Source organism: Pituophis catenifer, unplaced genomic scaffold (genome assembly GCF_029215685.1).
Source record: "Pituophis catenifer annectens isolate HBS135680 unplaced genomic scaffold, rPitCat1.0.hap2 SCAF_6, whole genome shotgun sequence".
Lineage (NCBI taxonomy): Eukaryota > Metazoa > Chordata > Lepidosauria > Squamata > Colubridae > Pituophis > Pituophis catenifer.
This window is the reverse complement of record NW_027256886.1, coordinates 85203078-85216471: the sequence shown is the minus strand read 5'-3', so window position 1 is coordinate 85216471 and position 13394 is coordinate 85203078. Positions and strand designations below refer to the sequence as shown.

Below are 13394 nucleotides of genomic sequence, written 5' to 3'. Positions count from 1 at the left end.
ACATTGGTATCCCTTGACTTAAAACCATTCGAAGTTCCAACGGCAGTCAAAAAAAGTGACTTATGACTTTCACGCTTACAACCGTGGCAAACATCCCCATCAGAACTCAAGTGCTTGGCAACTGGCATGTACTTATGACCGTTGTGCTGTTCTGGGTTCAGGCGATCGCCTTTTGTAACTTTCCCAGCTGACTTCTCTGACAAGCCAACACAAATGGGGAAAGCTGGATTTGCTCAATGACCATGCGATCCACTTAACAATGCCAGGGATTCCCTTAACCACTGCGGCAAACAAAAGAACATCAAACGAGGCCCCTCTCCCTTAACTGCTGCCTCGCTTAGCAACAGAAATGTTGGGCTCGGTTGTGGCCGTAAGTCAAAGACTGCCTGTAAACCACGCAAAGCCAGAATCCCAAGATATTCATTCACATATTCTGTCAGGTACTCACATAGCCCACCCCCCCAAAAAAAATGCTTTGCCAGGAGCTATTTTGACAGGCGAACATGAAAAAGTTTGCACCCCAACATTTACACCTCACCTGGTTTCATCCCCATTTGCTTTTTTTGTCCTCGTTGTCATACACATTTTGTGCCCCCTCTTCAATTCTATGTATTTCTTCTCTTCTCCAGCTTCCCCCCCAAAACTCCCTCTTCTTTGCATTCCAATGAACTCCATCAAGGTTATCTCCGTCAGGAAGGTTAACCAATAAAGGAGGATATTTGTAGCTCAAGGTTGACACGAGGGGTCCTTGGTGCTTTCTGAGTTTGCTTGTTTTCTTGCAGACATTTTATTTACCCAAACGAGGTCACATCATCACTAACGCTAGCACTGATGATGTTACCTAGCTGGGTCATGAAACGTCGGCAAGCAAACAAGCAAACTCAGAGACCACCAAAGACCCCTTCCAGGTCCACCAAGCTAGCTAGAGGAGAAACCTGTTTGGAAATGAAAAAGAGGTCTTTTCCCACCAGCCCTGGTAGTCATTTATATGAAAGTATTAAAGTGTGACTTTATCTACCATGTGTGTCTCTTCCCCTTCCCCTTTTTTTTCCTTTTCTCTTTCATATTTTATTATAGTGATGGATCATTTCCTTACGACTCTGTTCCTTGGCAACAAAACAGTAACCAACCGCCAGGTTCCCTATCGGTGGTTACGACAGTATGGGGTGTGACTAACACATCACAGAGCCAGGTAAGTATCTTTCTGGAAATCTTCTCTCTATTTCTATTTTTTTCAAGGGTGCTCAGATTGACTCCTCCCCTACCCCCCCCCCCCAAAGGCTGAGCAATGTTTGGTTAAGGTGTAAGATTGATTCAACAGGTAACGTTGCTCACAATGGATTGTCCTGTTGCTAGGGTGAAGCTGGGTGATTTGCTGAATTGCTGCTGGCCAGTTTTAAGTAGACCATCTGGAAAACTGTGGTTTACTGGGACCTGTGCCTTTGAAAGGGACTTGATATAGCTCTATGCTGGATGTTCATTCTGAAATAAAAGTGTCTAACCCAAGGGTCAGCAACCAGCGGCTCTGGAGCCGCATGTGGCTCTTTCATCCATCTGCTGTGGCTCCCTGTCGCTCAAAATATCAGAACCGCCAACGTGTAGGCCAACCATGGATAAATCCAAGAAGAGAAATGTTACAGAAGAAAACAGAAAGTTTAATTCAACTACATATGCTAGTTCTGTGGCTGCTCAGGAAATAGTCAGGCATGGGAAGGATTTTGTGGCTCCCGGTGTTTTCTTTTCTGTGGGAAACGGGTCCAAATGGCTCTTTGAGTGTTTAAGGTTGCCGACCCCTGGTCTAAGCAGAGGTGGGCATCATGTAATATAACAACCGGTTTGCCCAGCACTGAAAATGTGAGGGCGTTCACCTTCCATGCATGCACGTGGCTTCAAAAACCCAGCGATTCACTCACGCGCACGCTTCCATGCATGTTAAAAAAACACGGCGATATAGCATGGGATAGTGCCAGGGTGCTGGTCGCAACTAGCGGTTCGCCCGAACCGGTCCGAACCACCAGCAGCCCATCACTGTGTCTAACTCACAAGGGCGGTGTTTCTAGAATTGTTAAGGCATGTCTCTCTTTGTAGAGAAGCACTCATTGATGGCCGCAATATTTTTAAAGAACGAAAAGTCTGTAAGTCACAGAAGATTGAATTTTGCTCACCTCTGTTCTGTGGATAGCCAGGGAATGGATGCAAATAGATCAGGCACCACATCATCATAAAGTATTGAGATAAGCGATTGAGATTTGGATGCATGTCTTGTACAGATAATTCCTCTTTCCTACATGGTGTGGCTTACTCTTAAAGCAGAAACATCTCCTAGACTTTGACTAAGATTTGCCAAGGGTAAAACCTTTGGACACGGGTTAATAATGTTCCCCCCTGAGATTGCTGTAAGACTGGGAAGTTGTTCTCTCTTAGACTTGTCTGGTGTTCTCTCCTTTATTTCGCAATTCTGTTTACTCCATTGCAAAATTGAACCTCGATAATTGACAGGGTCTATTGTGTGCCTATTAAACTTAAGCAAGCCACCAAGAGACCAATTATTTGGAGGGCTGAATCCAAACAAGGCTGCGATCTTGGATTTTACTGATCTGGCTATGTACAGTATATCACAGAAGTGAGTACACCCCCTCACATTTTGTAAATATTTAAGAAGATCTTTTCACGTGACAACACTGAAGAAATGACACTTGGCTACAATGTAAAGTAGTGAGTATACAGCTTGTATAACGGTGTAAATGTGCTGCCATGAGGCGCCATGTTGAACTTCCAGTGACCAGTATGAGAGTGAGAGCGATAACACCAAATTTAACACACCTGCTCCCCCTTCACACCTGAGACCTTGTACCACTAACGAGTCGCATGACACCAGGGAGGGAAAACGGCTACTTGGGCCCCATTTGGACATTATCACTTAGTGGTGTACTCACTTTTGTTACCAGCAGTTTAGACATTAATGGCTGTGTGTTGCGTTATTTTGAGGGAACAGCACATTTATGCCATTATACAAGCTGAACACCCACTACTTTACATTGTAGCCAAGTGTCATTTCTTCAGTGTTGTTACATGAAAAGATACACTTAAATATTTATAAAATGTGAGGGGGTGTACTCACTTCTGTGACGTACTGTAAATTACATCTTAGAAGACGAAGAAAGACCCAAAGGTGCTTTTACTAAAATGCAACTGGTCTGTCTTGATTTATTTATTTATTTATTTATTTGCTTAAAAACATAAAGGTTTTTAAAGGCCAAAAAACTTCAAGAAAGTCCAATTGCTCTTTGGAAAAAGCACTTTTGGGACAACCATGCCCTGGATGATTGAGAAGTTCCAAAGAAGGAGGAGGAGGAGGAGAGGAAGGAGAAAGAGGAGGAGGAGGAGGAGGAGGAGGAGGAGGAGGAGGAGGAGGAGGAGGAGGAGGAGGAGGAGAAAAAGAGGAAGAGGAAGAAGAAGAAGAAGAAGAAGAAGAAGAAGAAGAAGAAGAAGAAGAAGAAGAAGAAGAAGAAGAAGAAGAAGAAGAAGAAGAAGAAGAAGAAGAAGAAGAAGAAGAACCACTCGGTGTGTTGGCTTCAGGGATTTTATCACCATCGATGGTATCTCTCTTTGTCCAACGGAGTTGAACAACTTGTAAAGATGTTAAGCAAAGTGTCCATGGAGATTCTTAATCATAAGGGTCATGGTTGTCCCAAAAGTGTTTTTTTCTGAAGAGCAATTGGACTTTCTTGGTTTTCTCCTTGCTTCTCTTCCTAGAAGGTTCTTCAGTTCATGATGAACTTCCTGGAGGAGAAGAAAAAAGTTTTTAAGAAAAAAAAAAAACTAAGAAAGTCCAGTTACCTTTTGAGAAGCATCTTTGGGACAAGCCAAGCAAGGGCATTATCCCAATGCTTCTATCCCCACCAAAACCATTACTTTGGTGATCCACCCTTCCATTTTTTTTCTCCTCTCTAATAAGAAGGGACAAATTTTTAAAATCACTACCGTTGCTTGTATGGATGTTCTCTTAAGATGTCACCTTCCCTTTCAACCAGGTGCTGGGAAATCCCATGGCCAACGCCAACACTGCTATGAACCCAGCAGGCAACCCCATGGCTTCTGGGATGACGGCCAGCAATCCTGGCATGAATTCCCCTCAGTTTGCCGGACAGCAACCGCCCTTCTCAGCCAAGGCCAGCTCCAATCAGTCCTACATTCAACAAAGCATGTACGGACGGCCCAACTATCCAGGCAGTGGAGGCTTTGCGGGAAGGTAAGGCTGGAACAGAGGTTGCCCATTCCATACTGGTTTAGAAGAGGCTTAGAGAAAGGGGTCAGGCGTCATCAGAACGTGATGGGAATTGAGTTGGGTTCATCGGGACCGTTCCTTTCTGTATTCATCACTGAAAACAGAGAGGTGAAACTTGGAAAGGCAATTTTCAAAGACATCCATGATAAACCAGCAGGTGACATGAGTTTTTAAAGAGAAATTTGAAAAGTCTTCTTAAAAGCCGATGGATGGGAGAAATCCTAAAACAAACTTCAGAAACATACAGTTCTTAGTAAAACTATTTAGCTGCTATAAAAGGGAAGGGAAGAGAAAGGAAAGGAAAGGAAAGGAAAGGAAAGGAGAAAGGAAAGGAAAGGAAAGGAAAGGAAAGGAAAGGAAAGGAAAGGAAAGGAAAGGAAAGGAAAGAAGGAAAGGAAAGGAAAAGAAAGGAAGTAAATGGATAAAGGGAAGGGAAGGGAAGGGAAGGGAAGGAAAGGAAAGGAAAGGAAAGGAAAGGAAAGGAAAGGAAAGGAAAGGAAAGGAAAGGAAAGGAAAGGAATTAAATGGATAAAGAAGGGAAGGATAGGAAAGAAAGTAAATGGATAAAGAAGGAAAAGAAAGGGAGAGAAGAGAGGAGAGGAAAGGAGAAGAGAAGAAAGGAAAGGAGAAAGGGGGAAGAGAAGAGAAGAGAAGGCAAAGGGAGGGGAGGGTTCAAATTTAAAGCAAAAGACCTTCAGGAAAATGAAATCAAAATACCTTCAGGAAAATGATTTGCACATGACTCAAGTCAATCAAATAAGGTATACAAGCTAAGTTATAGTTTTAATTAACCACTAAATGCATTATGCAACACATAGACTTAAAAGTGGCTAACATTTTGCTGAGCATCTGTACGAAGGCTATTGATAGATATAAATGTTACAGCTTTGCTCAGGAGAACAAACGTTGAACATTAGCCAGACCAAACTCAAAACATCCCTTTTGTCCCTGCCTTTTAGAGAAAATCAGGTTTAACTAATATTTAGAACCAAACTTCACGTTTTATCATTTACATAACTCGGGACCCTCAAACATGGAATTATTATTTTGTCATGCATACTAAGCAGAAACAAAAACAAACCCAATAAATGGGAATTTTCAGGAGAGAGGTAGTTAGCAAGAGAAAATGCACTCGGAATGAAATATAGACAGTTGGGGCTGCAAAATTACCATAATAAGGAAAGCATGGAGTCATTTATTTGGAGCATCTGTAATTATGCCCGAATGCATTTATGATGAGATTGCAGTGCTGATGTTCCCAGAACTCTGTAGTTGTCATCTCCATGACAAGTGCAGGGACCCCCATTTTCATGTTAAAATTCCCTGCATTGCATTCCTCCTGACCCCAAATACAAACTAGTTGGAAGGGACCTCGGAAGTCTTCTAGTCCAACCTCCTGCTCAAGCAGGAGACCTATACTAGATTAGACAAATGGTTGTCCAGTCTCTTCTTAAAAACCTCCAGTGATGGAGGATCCACAGCTTCTGGAGGCAAGTTGCTCCACTGGTTAATTGTTCTCACTGTCAAGAAATTTCTTCTCAGTTCTAGGTTGCATCTCTCCTTGACTAGTTTCCACCCATTGCTTCTTGTTCTGCCTTTAGGTGCTTTGGAGAATAGCTTGACTCCCTCTTCTTTGTGGCAACCCCTGAGATATTGGGAGACTGCTATCATGTCTCCGCTAATCCTCCTTTTCATTAAACTAAAGATACCTAATTCCAGCAGCCATTCTTTATATGTTTTAGCCTCCAGTCTCCTAATCATCTTTGTTGCTCTTCTCTGCACTCTTTCTAGAGTCTCCACATCTTTTTTACATTGTGGCAACCAAAACTGAATGCAATATTCCAAGTGTAGCCTTACCAAGGCATTATAAAGTGTTACTAACATTTCACATGATCTTGATTCTATTCTATTCTATCTTCTGGTTGCCTCCAGAAGTTGTGTGCGCTCCATCACTGGAGGTTTTTCACAAGAGATTGGACAACCATTTGTTGAAATGGTGTAATGTCTCCTGCTTGAGCAGGAGCTTGGGCTAGAAGATCTCCAAAGTCCCTTCCAACTCTGTTATTCTGTTATATTATCTCCATAGTTTGCCGGAGACAGAAGCAAGCCCACTTCGAATTGGACCTCCGATATCCACTTCTCCAGGATATGTTCTCTTCATGCCTTACATGGGCAATGATTTATATGTTTTAGCCAGGGGTGGGCTTCAAAACTTTTAGTAAGAGGTTCTCTGCCTGTTTGCTGAGTGGGCGTGGCCTACTCAGCCTCCTGCACCATGGTGGGTGGGGGGCGTTTTTGCTCTCTCCGGGCTCTGGAGGCTTTCCTCGAGCCTCCAGGAGGGTGAAAACAGCCTCCCCAGGCTCCGGATATCCTCTGGAGGCCAGAAATGGGCCCGTTTCCGGCCTTCCCAAACTTCCGGTAGGCCTGTTTTTCTCCCTCCCCGAATCTCGGCGCATGCCCTGCACTTACCTGCATCCAAAATGGGCTGCATGGGGACTCCTGGGAGGGGCGGGATGAGTGGGCCCAGCCAGGAGTGTGATTTGGGGGTTCTCCAAACTGCACAGAATCTTAGCTAGAGGTTCTTCCGAATCCCTGTGAACCCCCAGCAGCCCACCCCTGGTTTTAGCTTCCAGTCGCCTAATCATATTTATTGCTCTTCTCTGCACTCTTTTCCAGAGTCTTGAGATCTTTTTTGTATCATTGAGACCAAAACTGGATGCAATATTCCAAGTGTGGTCTTAGCAAGGCACTCTAAAGTGGCACCAACACTTCACGTGATCTTGATTCTATCCATCTGTTGATGCAGCCTAGGACCATACTGCATTTGGGTAACTCAAACGTTGATGTCTGTCAATTTGATTTCTCTCCCTCAGCTATCCAGGAGGTCCTAATAACCCTGCGGGAATGGGGATGCCGCCGCACACCCGACCCCCTGCTGATTTCACTCAACCAGCTGCTGCTGCCGCCGCCGCTGCTGTCGCCGCCGCCGCCGCCACTGCCACAGCTACAGCTACCGCAACCGTTGCAGCACTGCAAGAAACCCAAAACAAAGACATGAATCAATACGGACCGGTAAGCGTGCCAGTTCATGTCCATAGTTGGGGTGGGATTTTTCATTCTCATGGTGTTTGGATAGAAATAGAGATCATAGAAGGGGTACGATGGCTTGAGCGGCTTAAAGATGCTGAGCTTGTCAGCTGGAGAGCTGAGGTTCGAGTCCCGAGCTCTGCACAATGGGTAAGTTCCCATCCTGCTCCACCTCCTGCCCGCCTAGCAATTCGAAAGCATTCAGATGCGAGTAGATTAATAGGTACCACTTCGGTGGGAAGGTAATGGCATTCTGTGCGCCTTTGGAGGATAGCCATTCTGACCACATGACCAGAGAAATTGTCTTCGGACAACACTGGTTCGTTGGCCAAGAAACAGATGAACACCGTGTCCTAGACTCAGGCAAGACAAACAGGGAAAACATTTACTTTTAGAGATCATAGGGATGAAATCCAGCCTTGTTTGGGTAAGTTCATCCTGAGCAGATGGCTGTCCCCCTTCCCCCATTTTTCGGGCCTTTTCCAGGCCGTTTTCCAGGCTATTTTCTTGGCCATTTTCAGGCCATTTTTGGACCCAAAAATGGCCTGAAAATGGCTCCAAAAGCAGCTCAAAATGGCCAAAAAACAGGCATGTGCGTGTCGGCCAACTGGTCTTCAGGTTTCCGGTGCTCTGGTGAACGCATATGCACGCACCTGAATTCACATTCCGGTTTGGGCACTCGGTGCCAAAAAGGTTCACCATCACTGGACTAGAAGAATAAAAGGATTTCCCATTGGCATCTGCTCAAAATATTAAGCGGCTTTTTGAGATAAGCCAAGATCAACTAAATGAACAAGAAGGCAAGAGTTCCCTTCAGTCAAGCCTGGCTTGTGATGACTTCATGTACATATAGTCCTCCGCTTACGACAGTTCATTTAGTGATGGCTCAAAGTTACAAGGGCAGTGAAAAAAGTGACTTAGGACCATTTTTCACACTTACGACCGTTGCAACATCCCCATGGTCACATGATCAAAATTCAGGCGCTTGGCAACTGGCTCATATTTATGACTGTTGCCGTGTCCCAGGGTCATGTGATCCCCTTTTGCGACCTTCTGATGAGCAAGTCAATGGCGACAGCAGATTCACTTAACAGCCATGTTCCTAACTTAACAACTGCAGGGATTCACTTAACAACCGTAGCAAGAAAATGGGGCAAAATTCACTTTACAAATGTCTCACTTAGCGACAGAAATTTGGGACTCTATTGTGGTTGTAAGTCAAAGACTTCCTGTAGATGTTTTTTGTTTCTAGACTAATACAGGATACAATATAAGAATTCATTCTTTTATTTTGTAATATTACCCTTTTTCATTCTATTTAATATTATTCTTATTCTCCTTTGTTGATATTTAGAAACAGCATTAGGGTCTATCTCTGCTGGTAAATTAAAAAAAAACAACATTATGCCGTTTTTTTATTATATTGCAACTCCATAAACTACAGCCCACTTAAAAATAGGTTCTATTCGTGTTTTTAAACAACTCTTTTTATTTTTATTTAGAACCTTACTAAGTAACCCCTGCTTTTTAATGAATATCTTAAATCTCTCTAAATACACTGAACTTCATTGTCCTGATTTATAGCTATTATCTCCATCTGTGTTTTAATTCCTGCAAATTATTGATACTTAATGCTTTTTCTAACTTTAGAACAGGGTTAATTGTATCTGTGAATATTAATGCAAAATAATCTGCATCGAGACAAATCTGTTTTATTTTGTTCCTTTCATATTCATTCAGTTATAATTATTTATCTAATTATAACTTCTAGTAATTGCAAACAAATTACATATTAGAAGGCGGATAACTAGAAATAGGTTTATCTGCTATGTTCATGTGACTAATTAAACTTTGCAGTTTGCCATTACTCTCAATTTCAGCCGGTATGGTCTTGTGGTTAAGCCACAAGCTTGGGCTAGAGATTGTGAGTTCTAGTTCCATCATAAGCAGAAAGCCGGGTGGATGACTTTGGACCAATCCCCAGGAGATTCTGAATTCTACTACCAAGAGCCTTGGTAGTACAGGGGTTTAAGGCACCCTGTTATTAAGTTGGTTATTAAGACCAGCTGCCTGCAATTACTGCAGGGTTCGAATCTCGCCAAGGCTCAAGGTTGACTCAGCCTTCCATCCTTTCTAAGGTAGGTAAATTGAGGACCCAGTTGTGGGGGCAATAAACTGACTTTGTATAAATATACAAAAGGATGAAGGCTATTGCTGAGCACATTGTAAGCCGCCCTGAGTCTTCGGAGAAGGGCGGCATATAAATCAAATTAAAAATAAAATAAAAAAATTCTAGTCCCGCTTTAGGTATGAAAGCTGACTGAATGGTTTTAGGCCAATTACCAGGTGTCTGTGAGTTCTAGTCCCACCTTAGTCATGAAAGCCAGATGGATAACTTTGGGCCAATCACCAGGAGACTGTGAGTTCTAGTCCCACCTTAGGCATGAAAGCCAGCTGGGTGACTTTGACCCAATCACCAGGAGACTGTGAGTTCTAGTCCACCTTAGGCATGAAAGCCAGATGGATAACTTTGACCCAATCACCAGGAGACTGTGAGTTCTAGTCCCACCTTAGTCATGAAAGCCAGATGGATAACTTTGGGCCAATCACCAGGAGACTGTGAGTTCTAGTCCCACCTTAGTCATGAAAGCCAGATGGATAACTTTGACCCAATCACCAGGAGACTGTGAGTTCTAGTCCCACCTTAGTCATGAAAGCCAGATGGATAACTTTGGGCCAATCACCAGGAGACTGTGAGTTCTAGTCCACCTTAGGCATGAAAGCCAGTTGGGTGACTTTGAGGCAATCACCAGGAAACTGTGAGTTCTAGTCCCACTTTAGGCATGAAAGCCAGCTGGATGACTTTGGGGCAATCACTAGGAGTCAGTGAGTTCTAGTCCTGTCTTAGCCACAAAAGCCAGCTGGATGACTTTGAGCCAGTCATTCTCTCTGTCAGCCCAATACACCTCACAGGGTTGTCATTGCTGGAGAAATAGGAGGAGGAAAGGGTATTAAGAATTATCTGTGCTTGCTTCCTCGTTATTCATAAAAAGTTGAAATAAATAATTGTTCATTATATAGAAAATCAGGTAGCTCAATTGATGTATATAATGGTGTTTCTTTATTACATCAACGCAGATGTAATAATTTCATAATCAGGAATCAGTAGGGAAATTGATCTCTATGATTTTCGATAATCACCTTTGGTTTTCAAAGGTTGTAACTTTTAAGAGTCCAAGAACGATGTTTATCTGCCTCTGGGGTATATTTTAATCCCATTCTATATTTGAAGAGTTGTTGTTGTTTTTGTTGTTTAATTCATGGGGTCTCATTTATTTCTTCTTGGAGGTGTAGAGGGGCTTGTTACTAAATGGGCAGCAACAATTTTATAAATAAGATGTAATTAATTGATGTGCAGCATCACTTTTGTTTATTTTTCACTTGTTCGCTTCATCATCCCTTGCCTATTTTCCAGAATTCTTTTCTTTAAAAAAAAAGAAAAAAGTTTAGATTTGATATGTTGGGCTAGTCTCGGATGACCTCAGAAAAGATTTTGAAAAGAGATTACAGAAGAATTAGAAGCTCTATCCCAGATGAGAGAGAGAAGGGAAGTTTATGCCAAAGGGGAAGGGAAAGGACCCCATTTGGCCTAGGCAACATTCTTGTTTAAAATGTTGTGGTTTGTAAAAATACTTCAGTCAGCCGAGGTGGCACAGTGGTTAGAGTGCAGTACTGCAGGCTACTTCAACTGACTGCTAGCTGCGTTTTGGCAGTTCAAATCTCACTAGGCTCAAGGTTGCCTCAGCCTTCCATCCTTCCGAGGTAAAATGAGGACCTAGATGATTGGGGACAAGAGGCTGACTCTGTAAACTGCTTAGAGAGGACTGTGAAGTGGTATATAAGTCTAAGTGCTATTGCTATCTTCCTTCCTTCTTTCCTTCCTTCCTTTGTTCCTCCCTCCCTCCCTCCCTCTCTCCTTCGCTCCCTTCCTCCTAAAGGTTGACTCTGCCTTTCATCCTTCTCAGGTCGGTAAAATGAGAGCCCAGATTGTTGGGGGCATTATGCTGACTCTGTAAACCACTTAGAGAGGATTGTAAAGTACTGTGAAGTGGTATATAAGTCTAAAAGGCTATTGATATTGCTATATAGTGACCCAGTTTCCTTTCTTGTAAACACTGATCCTTTATTTCAGAAAGTTGTCCTTTAGATTCATTTTATTTATTTATTTATAAAGAGTTGGGATGGCGCAATGGTTACAATGCGGTATTGCAGGATAATTCTGCCCACTGCCAGAAGTTCGATCCTGACTAGCTCAAGGTTGACTCAGCCTTCCATCCTTTCGAGGTGTGTAAAATGAGGACCCAGATAGTTGGGGGCAATAGGCTGACTCTGTAAACCACTTAAGAGGGCTGTAAAAGCACTGTGAAGCGGTATATAAGTCTAAGAGCTATTGCTGTTTTCACTCCCTGTTCAGCCAGGTCTGCAGAAGACTCATGAAAATTGAAATGGCAGGTTTAAAAAAGGAAATTTAAACAACAACAAACATATATTTAAACGCTAGAATTTAAAAGAGTGATTCTTTCCCACATAGACATACAAACACAGACACACCTCAAAACAGTCAGCAGATATTAAGTACAAAGCAACAGGAGATTTTTTTAAAAAGGGGGGGCAGATTTTTTGGGGGGGGGAAAGGTAAAGGTAAAGGTTCCCTTCGCACATATGTGCTAGTTGTTCCTGACTGTAGGGGGTAGTGCTCATCTCTGTTTCAAAGCTGAAGAGCCAGCACTGTCCGAAGACATCTCCGTGGTCATGTGGCCAGCATGACTAAATGCCGAAGCGCACGGAACGCTGTTACCTTCCCACCAAAGGTGGTCCCTATTTTTCTACTTGCATTTTTCATGTGCTTTCGAACTGCTAGGTTGGCAGAAGCTGGGATAAGTAACCGGAGCTCACCCCATTACATGGCACTAGGGATTCGAACCACTGAACTGCTGACCTTTCGATCGACAAGCTCAGCATCTTAGTCGCTGAGCCACCACATCCCTGTTAATTTATCTTTGCAGCATGCTAAATGGCACCATGTTACTGCTGGGGTGTCCTGAGTCCCTTCCGCCGACAAGGCAACCCAGATTAAAACCAATAAGCAGAAATAATTTAAAAAAAAACCAATAAACCAAAAACAAATAGCAAATAGAAAAAGCAAATAGAAAGACATTTCCCTCGTGTTGAACTCTTCCTACCACAGCTACAGAGAAATCCCTGTCTTGGATCATCATTACAGCTAGTCCTTGACTTATGACAGTTCATTTAGTGACCATTTGAAGTTACAGAGGCACTGAAAAAAGTGACTTGTGACCATTTTTCACACTTATGACCCCTGCAGCATTCCCTCTTAACAAAGGTGGCAAGAAAAGTTGTAAAATGGGACAAAACTGACTTAACCAATTTCTCACTTGACAACATAAATTCTGGATTCCATTGTGGTCATAAGTCGAGGACTGAAATCAAATCCAAAATTTAGGCATTCACACACATTTTTTGCCAATGGGTATGGACATGTTCAACTGCTTCTTAGCAGAAGCAGATTGGTTTCTTCCTGGTTTTATTCATTTTTATTTTTAACCTCCCAATGCTGATGGTTCCCAGACTGACCTGGAGCAACCTTGAACAGCCAAAGTTCACTGGAGATAAGTTCTTTCTAGTCATCAAACCCAGATGGCTGCTCATCTATCCAGACTGTCAACTCGCAAAGCATCCTTGCCTGCTCTCGAGTTGCCATAGGCAAGGGGGATGGGAAACCAATGAAGCAGCAAGGCAGCCAAAGACAGGAGCACATTCCAGACATATCTTTCTCAAGGCTGTCTGCCAGGGTTACCCACAGTGGCCAGAGGGGAGTGATCTCTACAGCCCACGAAATTGATCCGTTGGCAAATGTGATTGATGACACACCCTGGGGGGACAGGGGAAAACAGAGTCATGATTGGGACTGTAAATTACATGGGGTCAGAGTTGGTTT

General features: G+C 43.1%; 1 protein-coding gene across 1 annotated transcript in view; it reads left to right on the top strand.

Annotated features, from left to right (window-relative positions):
* Positions 1–13394, top strand: part of ZMIZ1 (zinc finger MIZ-type containing 1) — a 412625-nt gene that overhangs the window by 358958 nt on the left and 40273 nt on the right. Inside the window, exons 9-11 of the mRNA XM_070946491.1 lie at positions 1078–1192; positions 4035–4252; positions 7162–7360. Coding sequence (XP_070802592.1) covers positions 1078–1192; positions 4035–4252; positions 7162–7360 — 532 coding nt within the window. The remainder of the gene's footprint in view (positions 1–1077; positions 1193–4034; positions 4253–7161; positions 7361–13394) is intronic.